General features: G+C 53.3%; 1 protein-coding gene across 1 annotated transcript; it reads left to right on the forward strand.

Annotated features, from left to right (window-relative positions):
- Positions 1-6,691: 6,691 nt before the first annotated feature.
- On the forward strand, positions 6,692-13,065 carry ATG4D (autophagy related 4D cysteine peptidase). Its single transcript, XM_045992170.1, has 10 exons — positions 6,692-7,244; positions 7,789-7,872; positions 7,950-8,123; positions 8,378-8,654; positions 8,729-8,793; positions 10,504-10,634; positions 11,545-11,623; positions 11,694-11,770; positions 11,855-11,974; positions 12,508-13,065. Exons 1-10 carry the CDS (start codon positions 7,013-7,015, stop codon positions 12,688-12,690), a joined length of 1,422 nt encoding a protein of 473 aa, XP_045848126.1. The 5' UTR covers positions 6,692-7,012; the 3' UTR covers positions 12,691-13,065.
- The last annotated feature ends 16 nt before the right edge of the window (positions 13,066-13,081 follow it).

Genomic DNA, 13,081 nt, shown 5'->3' on the forward strand with positions numbered 1-13,081 from the left:
TGTCAGCAGGGTCACGCTCTCTCTGAAGGCACCAGGGGAGAAGAGAAACTGCTTCCCTGCCTCTTTCCTGGCATCTGGCTGTAACTGGCATCTTTGTTTTATAGGTGAATAACCCCAGACTCTGGCTGCATGGTCCCTTGGCCTTCTTCCCGGTGTCTGCGTCTGTCTGTCTGTCTTCTCGGCTTGCAGGGACACCAGTCCCGAGCCTTCTACGATCCAGGGCCCACCCTAATCCAATATGACCTCAGGCTCCTGGGGTTAGGACTTCAACATATCTTTCTGGGAGACACAATATAGCCCAAAGGCAGGTCGTCCTAGGACACTACTGGGATTTGGGATCTGAAGTTGGCAGCAGACAAGTCTGGGGCAACCCAGTTGGGGGAGGTCCTTGGGGTGGGGGCGGCTGGTCACTGGTTTGCTTAAGAGGATGGGCCATTGCAGGAGGGGGAGGAGGGGGAGAGGAAGGGAAGAAGGAGGAGAAAGGGGAGGGTTAGCCCAGATGGAGATTCAGAGCGGGCCCTGAACAGCTCCAGGGGGCCAGCCGGGATTCAGGCAGAGGTTGTCCAGGGAGGGAGGGACCCAGGGGACCAAGCGCATCTGGGATGTCACGTGTCTGGACATGTGCTATCGTTGTATTTCCTGCACTGTCCAATCCAGGAGCCGCTGGCCACGCGGGGCTGGGGAGCACCTGACATGTGGCCGGTCCAAGTTGAGACGTGCTATGGCTATGAAACACACACAAAGCAGCTTTGGCAGACGGTGCCAAAAAAGGTAAAATAGCTCGATAATCATTTTTTATACTTAGTACATGGTGAAATGATAATATTGTGCGTATATGGAGTTAAATAAAAAGTACTGTTAAATATAATTTTAGGGGCGCCTTGGTGGCTCAGTTGGTTAAGTATTTGCCTTCAGCTCCGGTCATGATCCTGGGGTTCTGGGATCGAGCCCTGTGTCAGGCTCCTTGCTCAGCGGGAAGCCTAATTCTCCCTCTGCCTGCTGCTCCCCCTGCTTGTGCTCGCTCGCTCTATCAAATAAACAAACAAAATCTTTTAAAAAACAAATAAACCCTTAATTTTACCTGGGGTGTCTGTCTGGTTTAGCGGGTGGAGCGCGCGACTCTCGACCTCGGGTTGTGAGTTGGAGCCCCACATTGGTTGTATACGTTACTTAAAATAAAGAGGGCACCTGGGTGGCTCAGTGGGTTAAAGCCTCTGCCTTTGGCTCTGGTCATGATATTAGGGTCGTGGGATTGAGACCCATATCGGGCTCTCTGCTCCATGGGGAACCTGCTTCCCCCCCTCCCTGCCTGCCTCTCTGCCTACTTGTGATCTCTGTCTGTCAAATAAATAAATGAAATCTTTAAAAATAAATAAAATTAAAATTAATTTTACCTGTTTCTTAAACTTTTTTTTAAAAGATTTTATTCATTTATTTGAGAGAGAGAGCACATGAGTGGGGGGAGAGGGAGAAGGAGAAGCAGACTCCCCGCTGAGCAGGGAACCCAACGTGGGGCTCAATTCCAGAACCCTGGGATCATGACCCAAGGTGAAAGCAGACGCTTAATTGACTGAGCCACCCAGCTGCCCCTAAATTTATTTTTTATTGAGATATAATCAACATGTAACAGTGTATTAGTTTCAAGTGTGCAACATGATTTGCTATTTGTATATATTGCTAAGTGATTGGCACATTAAGTTTACTTAATATCCTTTACCTCACATAGTTACAAACTGTTTTTTTATGAGAACCTTTTTTTTAATATGTAAGATTTTATTTATTTATTTGAGAGAATGCGAGCCAGAGAGCATGAGCGGGGGCAGAGGCAGAGGCAGAGGGAGAGGGAAAAGCAGGCTCCCCGATGAGCAGGGAGCCCGATGTGGGACTCGATCCTAGAACCCTGGGATCATGACCTGAGCAGAAAGCAGATGCTTAACCATCTGAGCCACCCAAGCACCCCAGATTTTACTTTTTTATTTTTTAAAATTTAAAAAATATTTTATTTATTTATTTGACAGAAATCACAAGTAGGCAGAGAGACAGGCAAAGAGAGAGGGGGAAGCAGGCTCCCCACGGAGCAGAGAGCCCGATGTGGGGCTTGATCTCAGGACCCTGAGATCATGACCTGAGCTGAAGGCAGAGGCTTTAACCCACTAAGCCATCCAGGTGCCCCTATTTTTTTTTTTTTTAAAGTAAACTCTACACCCAACTGGGGTCTCAAACTCACAACCATAAGATCAAGAGCTGCACTTTCCACTGAGTGAGCCAGGCACCCCTAAGATCTTTTTATTTTATTTATTTTAAATTTGTATTTATTTAAGCTATAGCTACACCCAGTGTGGGGCTCGAACTCATGACCACGAGATCAGGAATCCCAAGCTCCACCTGCTGAGCCAGTCAGGTGCCCCATGTCTGGCCTTGTTCAGATTCCACCTGTGAGAGCCTGAACAGTATTTGCGCTTCTCTGTCTGACTTAATTCACTCAGCATAATGCCCTCAAGGTCTACCCACATTGTTGGGAATGGTAGGATTTCCATTTATTTATTTATTTATTTATTTATTTATTTAACAGAGAGAGAGTGAGAGCACAGGCAGAGTGAGTAGCAGGTAGTGGGAGAGGCAGAGGGGGAAGCAGGCTCCCCACTGAGCAGGGACCCCCGATGCAGGGCTCGATCCCAGGACCCCGGGAACATGACCTGAGCTGAAGGCAGACGCTTTACGACCGAGCTACCGAGACATCCTGGATTTCCTTCCTTTTTTAAGGCTGAGTAATAGTCCACTGTATGGATAGACACTACGTGTTCCTCCTCTAGCTACTAACGGACAGTCTGGGGGTTTCCGGAGCCTGACTGTTGTAGACGATGCTACACGAACACGGGAGAGCAGGCATCTCTAGGAAATCCTGTCTCCGTTTCCTTCGGGTAAATACGCAGACGTGGGATTGCGGGATCCTATGGTAGCTCTCTTTTTAATTTTTGGAGAATCCTCAGTACTGTTTCCCACAGTGGCTACACCAGCAGACACTCCCATTAACAGTGCCCCGGGGATCCCTTTCCTATGTTACTACGCTTACCATCTTTTTCATAATAGCCATCCTGACGGGTGTGAGTTGACATCTCCTAGTGCTTTTGATTTGCCTTTTCCTGGTGACCGATGATGTTACGCACCCTTTCATGTAGCTCTTGGCTAGTTGTATGTCTTCTTGGGAAAACTGTCTATTGAGATCCTCTGCCCGTTTTTTAATTAGATTGTATTTTTCTAACAGGGCTACTAGAATTTCAAATATTATAGTCACGTTATGTCTCTACTGAACACCACCGCTCTAGGTTTTTGGGTTTTTGTTGTTGTTGTTCAGTGTGTAGAAACTGTTCATAAGCATAACTTGATAGGGGCACGTGGGTGGCTGTCGGTTAAGCACCCGACTCTTGATTTCCGCTCAAGTCATGATCTCAGGGTTATGAGATCGAGGCCCACCACAGGCTCCAAACCAGACGTGGAGCCTGCTTGGGATTGTCTCTCTCCCTTGCCCTCTGCCCCTCCCCATTCCTCTCTAAAAGTATAAAAAATAAATAACTTGGTAAATAGGCTCTTTCACCTGTTGGATGGATTAGAGGCATCAGAGGAGGCAGCCGGCTGCTAGTGACTGGGGCCAGACTAGCAGGGGAGTGGTGATAAGAATGTCAATCATCGGGGAACCCGTTAAGTAGTCTGCATTTGGGTCTGGTCATGATCCCAGGGTCCTGGGATCAAGCCCCACAAGGGGCTCCCTGTTTGATGGTGGGTCTGCTTGTCTTCCTCTCCCTCTGCCCCTCTCCCCCCAATCACGCACATGCTTTCTCGGTCTCTCTAATAAATACAAAAAATAAAATCTAAAAAAAACAAAAGCAAAAAGCCATGTCAAGAGCAGCAACACTTCACGCTGAAGTCATGGCTGGTGTAAGCCTGGCCCTGTTCTTTGCGTTCTGCATATGCCTTTCATCCTTCTCCCAAACCCTAGGAATTAGGCACTGTTATTAAGCCCATTTGGCAGATGAGGAAACTGAGGTCTAGGGAGGCAGGGTCACCTGTCCAAGAGGTCTGACTGTTGCGTCTGGCTCGGTGACCATCACTATTGTGCTGCTTCAGGAGTGTGAGGACAGCTGGGGACAGACAGATTCTGGTAAAAGAAGCAAGGGAGGCTGAGGGGTGGGGGAGGGGCAAGGGTATGGGAGGAAAAGCCAGTGGGGATGAAATGCAGGATCAGGTAGGGGCACACCGAACCTGAGGAGCCTGGGGGACATTCCAAGGGGGATACAGGTGGAGGCTGGACCCCGGGCTGGGGCCAGAGACCCAGGCGGAGAGATGAAGTCGTGGTGCTCATTGGAAGGGGGGAATGAAGGGCAAGGAATCCAAGTCCCCACCGGGTCTGCTGGGGAACCAACTTGACCATGGAAGGGGTGGTCAGCCACCAGATCAAACAGAAGGGGGTCACCTATGACCCCCCAAAACCACCTGCTCCTTGCAAAATGTTCTTCTTTCCATTCCAGATTTTATTTGTTGTACTTACTGCATTGTTGAGCACCTACTGTGTACATGGAGGCCACGGGCTGAGTGTTGAGGAGCCAGCAGTGACCAAGATGGGCAGAGTCCCTAGGCCTCATGGTGTGGTAGGGACAGAGGTAATAAATATACTATATATATATATATAGTATATATACTATATATTATATATAATATATTTTATATAATATTTATATTTTATATAATATATTTTATATTTTATATAATATATTATATATTTTATATAATATAAATATATATATAAATATATAAAATATATAAAATATATATAAAATATATATAAAAATATATAAAATTATAAAAAATATAAATATATATAAAAATATAAATAATAAAATATATAATATATTATATATTTTATATAATATATAAATATTATTTATATATTATATATTATTTATATATTATATATTATATATAATTATATAATATATATATTATATATTATATATTTATATATTATATATTATTTATATATATATAATATATTATTATTTTATATATATATACATAATTGGTGCTCTGGTCAATGTTTGTATCCCCCCCAAAATGCATATATTGAAACTCTAACCCCCAATGTGAGGGTATGAGGAGATGGGGCTTCTGGGAGATGATCAGGTAATAGATGAGCTCATGAGGGTAGAGAATCCATGATGGGGTTAATGCCAAGAGGAAGAAGACAGGAGATCTATTTCTCTCTCTCTCTCTGCCTCCCTCAGCCAGCATACAGCAGAGAAAGGGCATGTGAGGACATAACCAGGAGCAGGGCCCTCACGAAGATCTCGGCCATCCTGGCACCCTGATCTTATGCTTCCGCCCTCCAGGATCATGAGAAAGAAATGTTCATTGTTTCAGCCACCCAGTGCGCAGTATTTACAGAGCAGCCTGAGCTGACTCAGTCAGGTTGTGGTAACTGTTCTGGGGCCAGGGGAGGGTGGCGGCGGGGGGAAGCCAGGGAAGAGGAAAGGAGTCCAAAGATGGGAGTGGGGTGGATTTTGAGCACTGTCAGCCTGCGGGGATGACATTTGAATAATTTCCTGATGAAGGTCCAGGAGGAGGCAGCCATGCAGCGATCTCAAAGATGGGAGGGCTAGGCGAGCTGGGGGAGCTGTCTGAGCAAAGGTCCTGGGGTGGGATTGCACTTGTTGGGTTTGAGAAAGGAGGCAGGTGTGGCTGAAGGAAAGCGCAGTGAGGAGAGAGCGGAGGGAAAGTCAGGGAAGTGACTGTCTTTTTGCAGCCTCTGTACATCCCACAGCCTTGTCGAGTTCCTTCAGCTGGCTGAGGACAGTGCCCTCTAGTGGCCTCTAGTGGCCACCCTCTCTGCCATTCAGAGGGTCAAAACACTGTCATCCGCCTTTGACGTTTTGCTTGGTTTCCTCTGACTGCCTCAAATGCCATTCCAAGGCACTTTACACGGATGAGCTCAGCTCGTCCTACTAACATTCCTGAGTCACATGCATTGAAAAATTTTACAGCTCTATTGAGTTATAACTGACATACAATAAATCACACACATTTCACGTGTAGGATCTGATGAGTTTCCACATCTTGTAACCCAGCATCACGATCAAGATACTAAACGTATCCTGATCTCAAAAAGTTATATTCTAAGCCCCTTTTGTCCCTCCCTCTAGCCTCTCCCCACCCAACCCCCAGACCCCCCGAAACTGATCTGCTTTCTGTTCCTAGAGATGAGGCTGCATTTTCTGGAGTTTTAGGTACCGGGGACCAGAGAGTCTATACTCGTCCTTCTTATCCGGCTTCTTTTCCTCCGCATATTTATCACAGAGATTCGTCTGTGTGGTTGTATTTGAGCCCTTTCTGCTCCTGAAGGAACTGAGGCTCAGGGAGGTGTGGCTTGGGGGTGTGAGGAGGAGGAGGAGGAGGTGTCGCGCAGGTTTGGCACCAGAGCGACGCGGGTCCCGGGGGCGCAGGCCGCGGAGGGGCGCCCCGGCGGGTGGGCCGCGGGCAGGTGCACACAGGCTCGGAGCCGCCCCGGGGCCGGCCTTTCCCAGCGCGCCGTCGGGGGCGGGGCCGGGGCGGGGCCGGGGCGGGGCCTCGCGGCTCTGGGGCCTCCGATAAGGGCCTGCAGGGGGGCTCGCGCGCGCCTGGGCGCTGCGATAGGGCGGCGGGGCGTGCTCGCGGGGCGCCGCGGGGAGGCGCCGCGGCCGAAGGTCCCGGCGCGCCACCCGGAACCGGGGCCGGCGACCCAGGCTGGGGCCGGGCCGGGCCGGGCGGGGCGGGGCGTCCGGCCGTGTCGCGCCCGCCTGGCTCCCGGGGCCAGGGCCGCTAAAATGGCGGCGGCGGCGGTGACAGCGTCCCGCGCCGGGCCCGGGGGCCCGGTCGCCGCGTCGGGGGCCGACTAGCGCCTTCCCGGGCGCCGCGGCCCGGCCCCCTGGGCGCTCGCTCGCGGCCCCCACCCGGGCCCTCGGTCCGCCCTCCCCGTGCGCCCATGAACTCCGTGTCGCCGGCCGCCGCGCAGTACCGGAGCGGGAGCCCGGAGGACGCGCGCCGCCCCGAGGGCCGCAGGCCGCGGGGCCCCCGGGTTCCGGACCCCAACGGCCTGAGGCCCTCTGGAGCCAGCGGCCCCGCTCTTGGCTCGCCCGCGGCCGCCCCTGGGGAGCCGGACGAAGTGGACAAGTTTAAGGCGAAGTTCCTGACGGCCTGGAACAACGTCAAGTACGGTGAGGAGGGGGCGGGCCCGAGGCTTGGTTCCTGAGATGGGCGCTGGCCGAGGGTTCGGCAGCCAGGGGGCTTAGAGGCCGGTGGGAGTCGAGGGGTGGCCGACCCTGGCCCTGCCGAGTATTCTCCCATTTACTCTCCTCCTGTGAGTCACCTGTGGGTCCCCCGCCCTGCCCCGGCACACCTGCAGCAGGTCCGAAAGGGAATGTGTTTTCAAGTCTATGCCATTGCCGTGTGACCTTGGGCAAGGTTTTTTCCTCTACTGTGCCTTCATTGTCCCCCTCTGTAAAACGGATACAAGAAGCGAACTGCTTTATTCATCCTGGATTGATGGCAAACACTTACGTGGTGGTTACTAGGGTCCCTGCCTCCATCGGAGGGGAATATGGCATGGCTTGCCCCGTGCCAGCCCTGAACTGGGACCTGGGAGACAGTGAGGTGGGATGGGGGGGGGGGATGGAAGCATGACTGCTGTCATCACTGTCATTTAACATGTCTGTCAAGCCAGTGCTTCATCTGGCTGGGTGCTGCCCCACGTCTCCCCAGGTTGGGCAGTCAAAAGCCGGACCAGCTTTAGCAAGATCTCCAGCGTCCACCTCTGCGGCCGCCGCTACCGCTTCGAGGGCGAGGGTGAGCTGGGGACCCCAGGCCAGGCTCGAGGGAGACCTGGTGCTCCAGGTGGCCGCTGACAAGCCTGCATCTTGCAGGTGACATCCAGCGTTTCCAGCGGGACTTCATGTCCCGCCTGTGGCTCACGTACCGCCGGGACTTCCCGCCCCTCGCTGGAGGCTGCCTGACCTCCGACTGCGGCTGGGGCTGCATGCTGCGCAGTGGGCAGATGATGCTGGCCCAGGGCCTGCTGCTGCATTTCCTGCCCAGAGGTGAGCGCCGGAAGGGAGGGCACCCGGCAGTGTCGGGCCAGGCACGCGGGGCAGCAGGGTCAGAACTGTTTGTAGACTAAGCTTAAAGGTTTGTGAGAAGGTGTGCCGAGTAGGTTTCTGGGGGGAGCGAGAGTTGATACAGTAAGGTTCAGGATCGTGAAAATTGCTGGTAAAGCTGGGGCGGCAGGAGAGTTAGAATTGCGCAGAAAGCATGAGCACCAGCACCCTTTGACTCTGTAATCCATCCCCACCAGACTGGACCTGGGCTGAGGGCTCAGGCCCGGGACCCTCTGAGCCATCAGGCCTGGCCTCTCCCAACCGTTACCGTGGGCCTGCACGCTGGGTGCCCCCGCGCTGGGCCCAGGGCACCCCTGAGCTGGAACAGGAGCGTCGGCACCGGCAGATAGTGTCCTGGTTCGCCGACCACCCCCAGGCCCCCTTCGGCCTACACCGGCTGGTGGAGCTTGGGCAGAGCTCAGGCAAGAAGGCGGGGGACTGGTATGGGCCATCTCTGGTGGCACACATACTCAGGTGAGGGCCGTTGCAGGGGACGCGGGAGCCACTGGGTTCCCGCAGGCACTCAGGCCTTCCCTGTCACCCGCCAGGAAGGCTGTGGAGAGCTGCTCGGAGGTCACCCGCCTGGTGGTGTATGTTTCTCAGGACTGCACAGGTAAGAGACTGGAAACCAAGGTCCCAGAGTTGTCGCCCTGAGCCAGTCACTACCTACCTTCCTGGGGCAGAGGAAGCCTGGGGAAGGATTTGAGACCCACACAGGGGAGGTGGGAGGTGCTCAGGATCCCCCACGGCCTCCAGAACCAGGACAGGAAACGTTAGGGGCTTCTTGGTAAGTGGAGAAGAGAAGATATAAGAGCTTCCCTCTCTCAGGTCCAATTTACTCTTCCTCTGTAAACAGTTCTAACACGTACAGAAGTCTGCTCTGTGCCGCAAGGGATTGTTGTGAGGATTAAGTGAGTCAATAATACAAGTTAAACTCCTAGAGCAGGGCTTGTCACACAGTGAGTGTTAGCTAAATATTATTATTGTTCCCCACTCTCCTCCAAATCAGTTTTTTGTTTTTTAAGATTTTATTTGTTGGGGCACCTGGGTGGTTCAGTGGGTTAAGCCTCTGCCTTCGGCTCAGGTCATGATCTCAGGGTCCTGGGATCGAGCCCTGCGTTGGGCTGTCTGCTCAGAGAGAGCCTGCTTCCCCCTCTCTGCCTGCCTCTCTGCCTACTTGTGATCTTCTAAGTAAAATCTTCAAAAAAAAAAAAAAAGATTTTATTTGATAGAGAAAGAGAGAGAGTACAAGCAGGGGGAATGGCAGGCAGAGGGAAAGGGAGAAGCAGGCTCCCCGCTGAGCAGGGAGCCCAACTTGGGACTTGATCCCAGGACTCTGGGATCATGACCTGAGCCAAAGGCAGAGGCTTAACTGACTGAGTCAACCAGGCGCCCCTCCTCCAAATCAGTTTAGATGGGGTCCTCATTAATAGGAGCCTTAATGGTGTCAGAGAATCTACAAAACCTATAAATTTTTATATAAAATTATAGACATTTAGACATGTGGACAATATTTGATTTTCACAGATGACCAGTATCTTAGTCCATTTGGGCTGCTGTACCAAAAATGCCACAGATGGGATAGCCCATAGATAATAGGAACTTACTTCTCATTGTTCTGGGGGCCGGGAAGTCCCAGATCAAAGCACCAGCAGGTTCGGTGTCTGGTGGGGACCCACTTCCTAGTTCATTCTGCCGCCTTCTCACATGGTGGAAGGGGCAGGTGAGCTCTCGGGGGTCCTTTTTATACAGGCACTAATTCCACTCATGAGGATTCCATCTTCATGACCCAGTCTCCTCCCAAAGGCCCCATCTCTTAATACCATCACTTTGGGGATCAGAATTTTAGCATCTGAGTGTTGGGGGGACACAAGCATTCAGGCCATAGCAGCTCTGTTTCCAGAAGGGGCTGAATCCCCTTTTCTGGAAGCCAGGCGGGGGCTTACTTAGCAGTGAGGGAAGAGGTACTCAGAGCTCCCATTTCCATATCGGCAAAGTCACGCGCTGAGTAACGACTAACCAGGCCTGGAACTGGGGAGGTGCTCTGGGCTGCGGGGAAGGCTCTCTGCCTCCCCCTGGTCTTATGTTCTTCATCTAAATCGTAGGGCCTCAGTTGTCCTCTCTGTAAAATGGGGATGTCTGCACCTGCCCCGAGGCCCTGGAATGGTCGAGGGGCGAGTTTGGGTGGGTAGGACACTCGAAAGACCTCCTTCTCCGCTGATGACAGGAGTGGCACCCTGCGAAGTGACACAGGCATGTGGAGGGCCACTCTCCAAGGCCTGAAGGGTGGGTAGGAACGTGACCTGCTGCATCGTCTTCCCAGTGTACAAGGCAGATGTGGCGCGCCTGGTGGCCAGGCCAGACCCCACGGCTGAATGGAAGTCCGTGGTCATCTTGGTGCCGGTGCGGCTGGGCGGCGAGACTCTCAACCCCGTGTACGTGCCCTGTGTGAAGGTGGGTGCCGTCAAGTTCCACTAAGCCTGCCCTGGGAACCGCACTGGCTTCTGTAGCTTGGGTGAGGTGTTTCTGCTGCTTTCATCTGCCCATCTGTTTGTTCAGTAGTCGGGGAGCACCTAGTACGTGCCAAACACTGTCCCAGCGGCTGGGTTTCAGAGGGGAAGAGGCAAACGTTCGTGCCCTCTGGGATTAGAGATTCTACTGGAGGACAGACAGACATTGGGGGTCTGAAACCAAACTGACAGGTGTGGCATTATGCCTTAGATTCTAGAGGAATGAAAACTAACACATGTGAGGGGCAGAGGGGGGGAGGCTGCAGCCTAGGAAAGCCCCTCTCCAGCCAAGGCAGATGAGGAGGAGCCAGGGTGCTCCAGGCAAAAGGAATGGCAAAGCTGGGAAAAACCTGGGTTGTTTTCACTCAGAATGAAGGCCAAAGTCTCCCTACAGCCTGCGGGCTTTGTACCATGCCCCTGCCCATGCCTTGACCTCATCTGCCCCCACTCTCCTTCCCCCTTCTCTCTGCCCCCACCACAAGAACCTCCTCACCTTTCTCAGAATATATTGGCCTCAGGGCCTTTGCACTCACTGTTCCTGCTGCTTGGAGTGCTCTTTCCCCAGAGATGCACTCCTAACTCCTTCGGATCTTTGCCGCAATGTCACCTCAGCGAGGCCTGACTCCCCTACTTAAAATTGCAAAGCCCTTTTCCCTTCTTTATTCTTCTCCCAGTGTTATTGCCTGCGGACACGTGGCAAAACTTGTCTTGCTCCTTGTTTATCTCCTACACTGGAATATCAGCTCCTCAAGAGGGGGCTGGATTTGCACACACTGGGGGTTTGCCAAGTGCTTCTCTAGGGCCTGACAGCACCTGCCTGGAGCGGACTCCTCTGCCCGCTTTTCTCCCTGCAGGAGCTCCTGCGTTCCGAGCTGTGCCTGGGCATCATGGGGGGCAAGCCACGGCATTCACTGTACTTCATCGGCTACCAAGGTAAGCCCACCCCATTCCACCCCCCCCACCTCCCCCTTCCTCGGCCCCCCTCATGCCTCCACCCCTGCAGACGACTTCTTGCTCTACCTGGACCCCCACTACTGCCAGCCCACCGTGGATGTCAGTCAGGCTGACTTCCCCCTGGAGGTGAGCCGGGTGGGATCCCCAGGGTGGGGCTGGGGAAGGTGGAGGGGGCTGGGGCCCTGAGCCTCCCTCATTTGTATGCTCCAGTCCTTCCACTGCACCTCACCCCGAAAGATGGCCTTTGCCAAGATGGACCCGAGCTGTACGGTGGGCTTCTATGCTGGAGACCAGAAGGAGTTTGAGACGCTCTGCTCAGAGCTGACCAGGGTGAGCCAGGAGCGGTGGAGGGTGGAGGGCAAGGGGCAGTGATGGGGGAGAAGAAGACAGAGAGACCTCAAGTCCCACAGACCTGGGGAATCAAGATCATTATCCTGCCCACAAGCTACAAAAGACCAGCTAGGACTGATTGGACCAAAACAAGGACAGGAGATGAAAAGTTGGGGACATTATTGCCTGAAGAACAGCAGCATCCATAAGCTCAAGTAGTAGACACTGTCCCATAAGGGTGTTACCCTTAGAGTGGCAAGGGGCACCCCCCCCACCCGTTCAGTGAAAAGGGAGCCCTACTTTCCCAGAGTTGCAGCAAAAATCCTAGGGCTGCTGCTCATTGGTCACTCTGGATCACGTGCCCATCGTGGTGGTCTGGGAATGGGAGGCACTGATTGGCTGGCCTGGGTCACTGCCCTGGAGGGATGAGAGTTGAGCTCAGGAAGCACTTGGTAAATGCATCCGTTAGGATAATTACACCTATAGAACAGATATGGTTTGGGGCTAAGCCTCGCTCTCCCTCCTCCCGCCAGGTCCTCAGCTCCTCCTCAGCCACCGAGCGCTACCCCATGTTCACCCTGGCTGAGGGCCATGCTCAGGACCACAGCCTAGACGACCTCTGCTCCCAGCTCTCCCAGCCAACACTGCGGCTCCCTCGCACAGGCCGGCTCCTCAAGGCCAAACGCCCGAGCTCGGAGGACTTCGTGTTTTTATAACGGGTGGGGTGGGGGGAGATGAGCACTATTTATTTTTTTATTTATGTCATGCTGGGTGTGGGAGCTTGAAACCTGGAGGTGATGGGTCTTCCCCTTCTCACCCCCTTGACAAGTGCAGCTGAGACCAGTCCAGGAAACCTCGGAACTGGGGGCCCTCCAGGCAGGGGCAGTCTGCCTGCCTCTGGCCAGCTGGGCCCTCCGCCCAGGGCAGGGAGGGAGGGCTCCCAGACACCCACTCAGGGCCTGACTCTAGTACTGTAGTTTGCACTGGACCACCTGTGCCCCTCACGGGTCCCAAAGCCCCTACCCTGCTGAGGTCTAGGGGTGGTGGGGGGGACCGTGGCCACTGGGGGCTAATAAAGCCGTTTAACTTGACTGTGGCTGGCCCAGC

This window comes from Meles meles, chromosome 20 (assembly GCF_922984935.1).
Source record: "Meles meles chromosome 20, mMelMel3.1 paternal haplotype, whole genome shotgun sequence".
NCBI lineage: Eukaryota > Metazoa > Chordata > Mammalia > Carnivora > Mustelidae > Meles > Meles meles.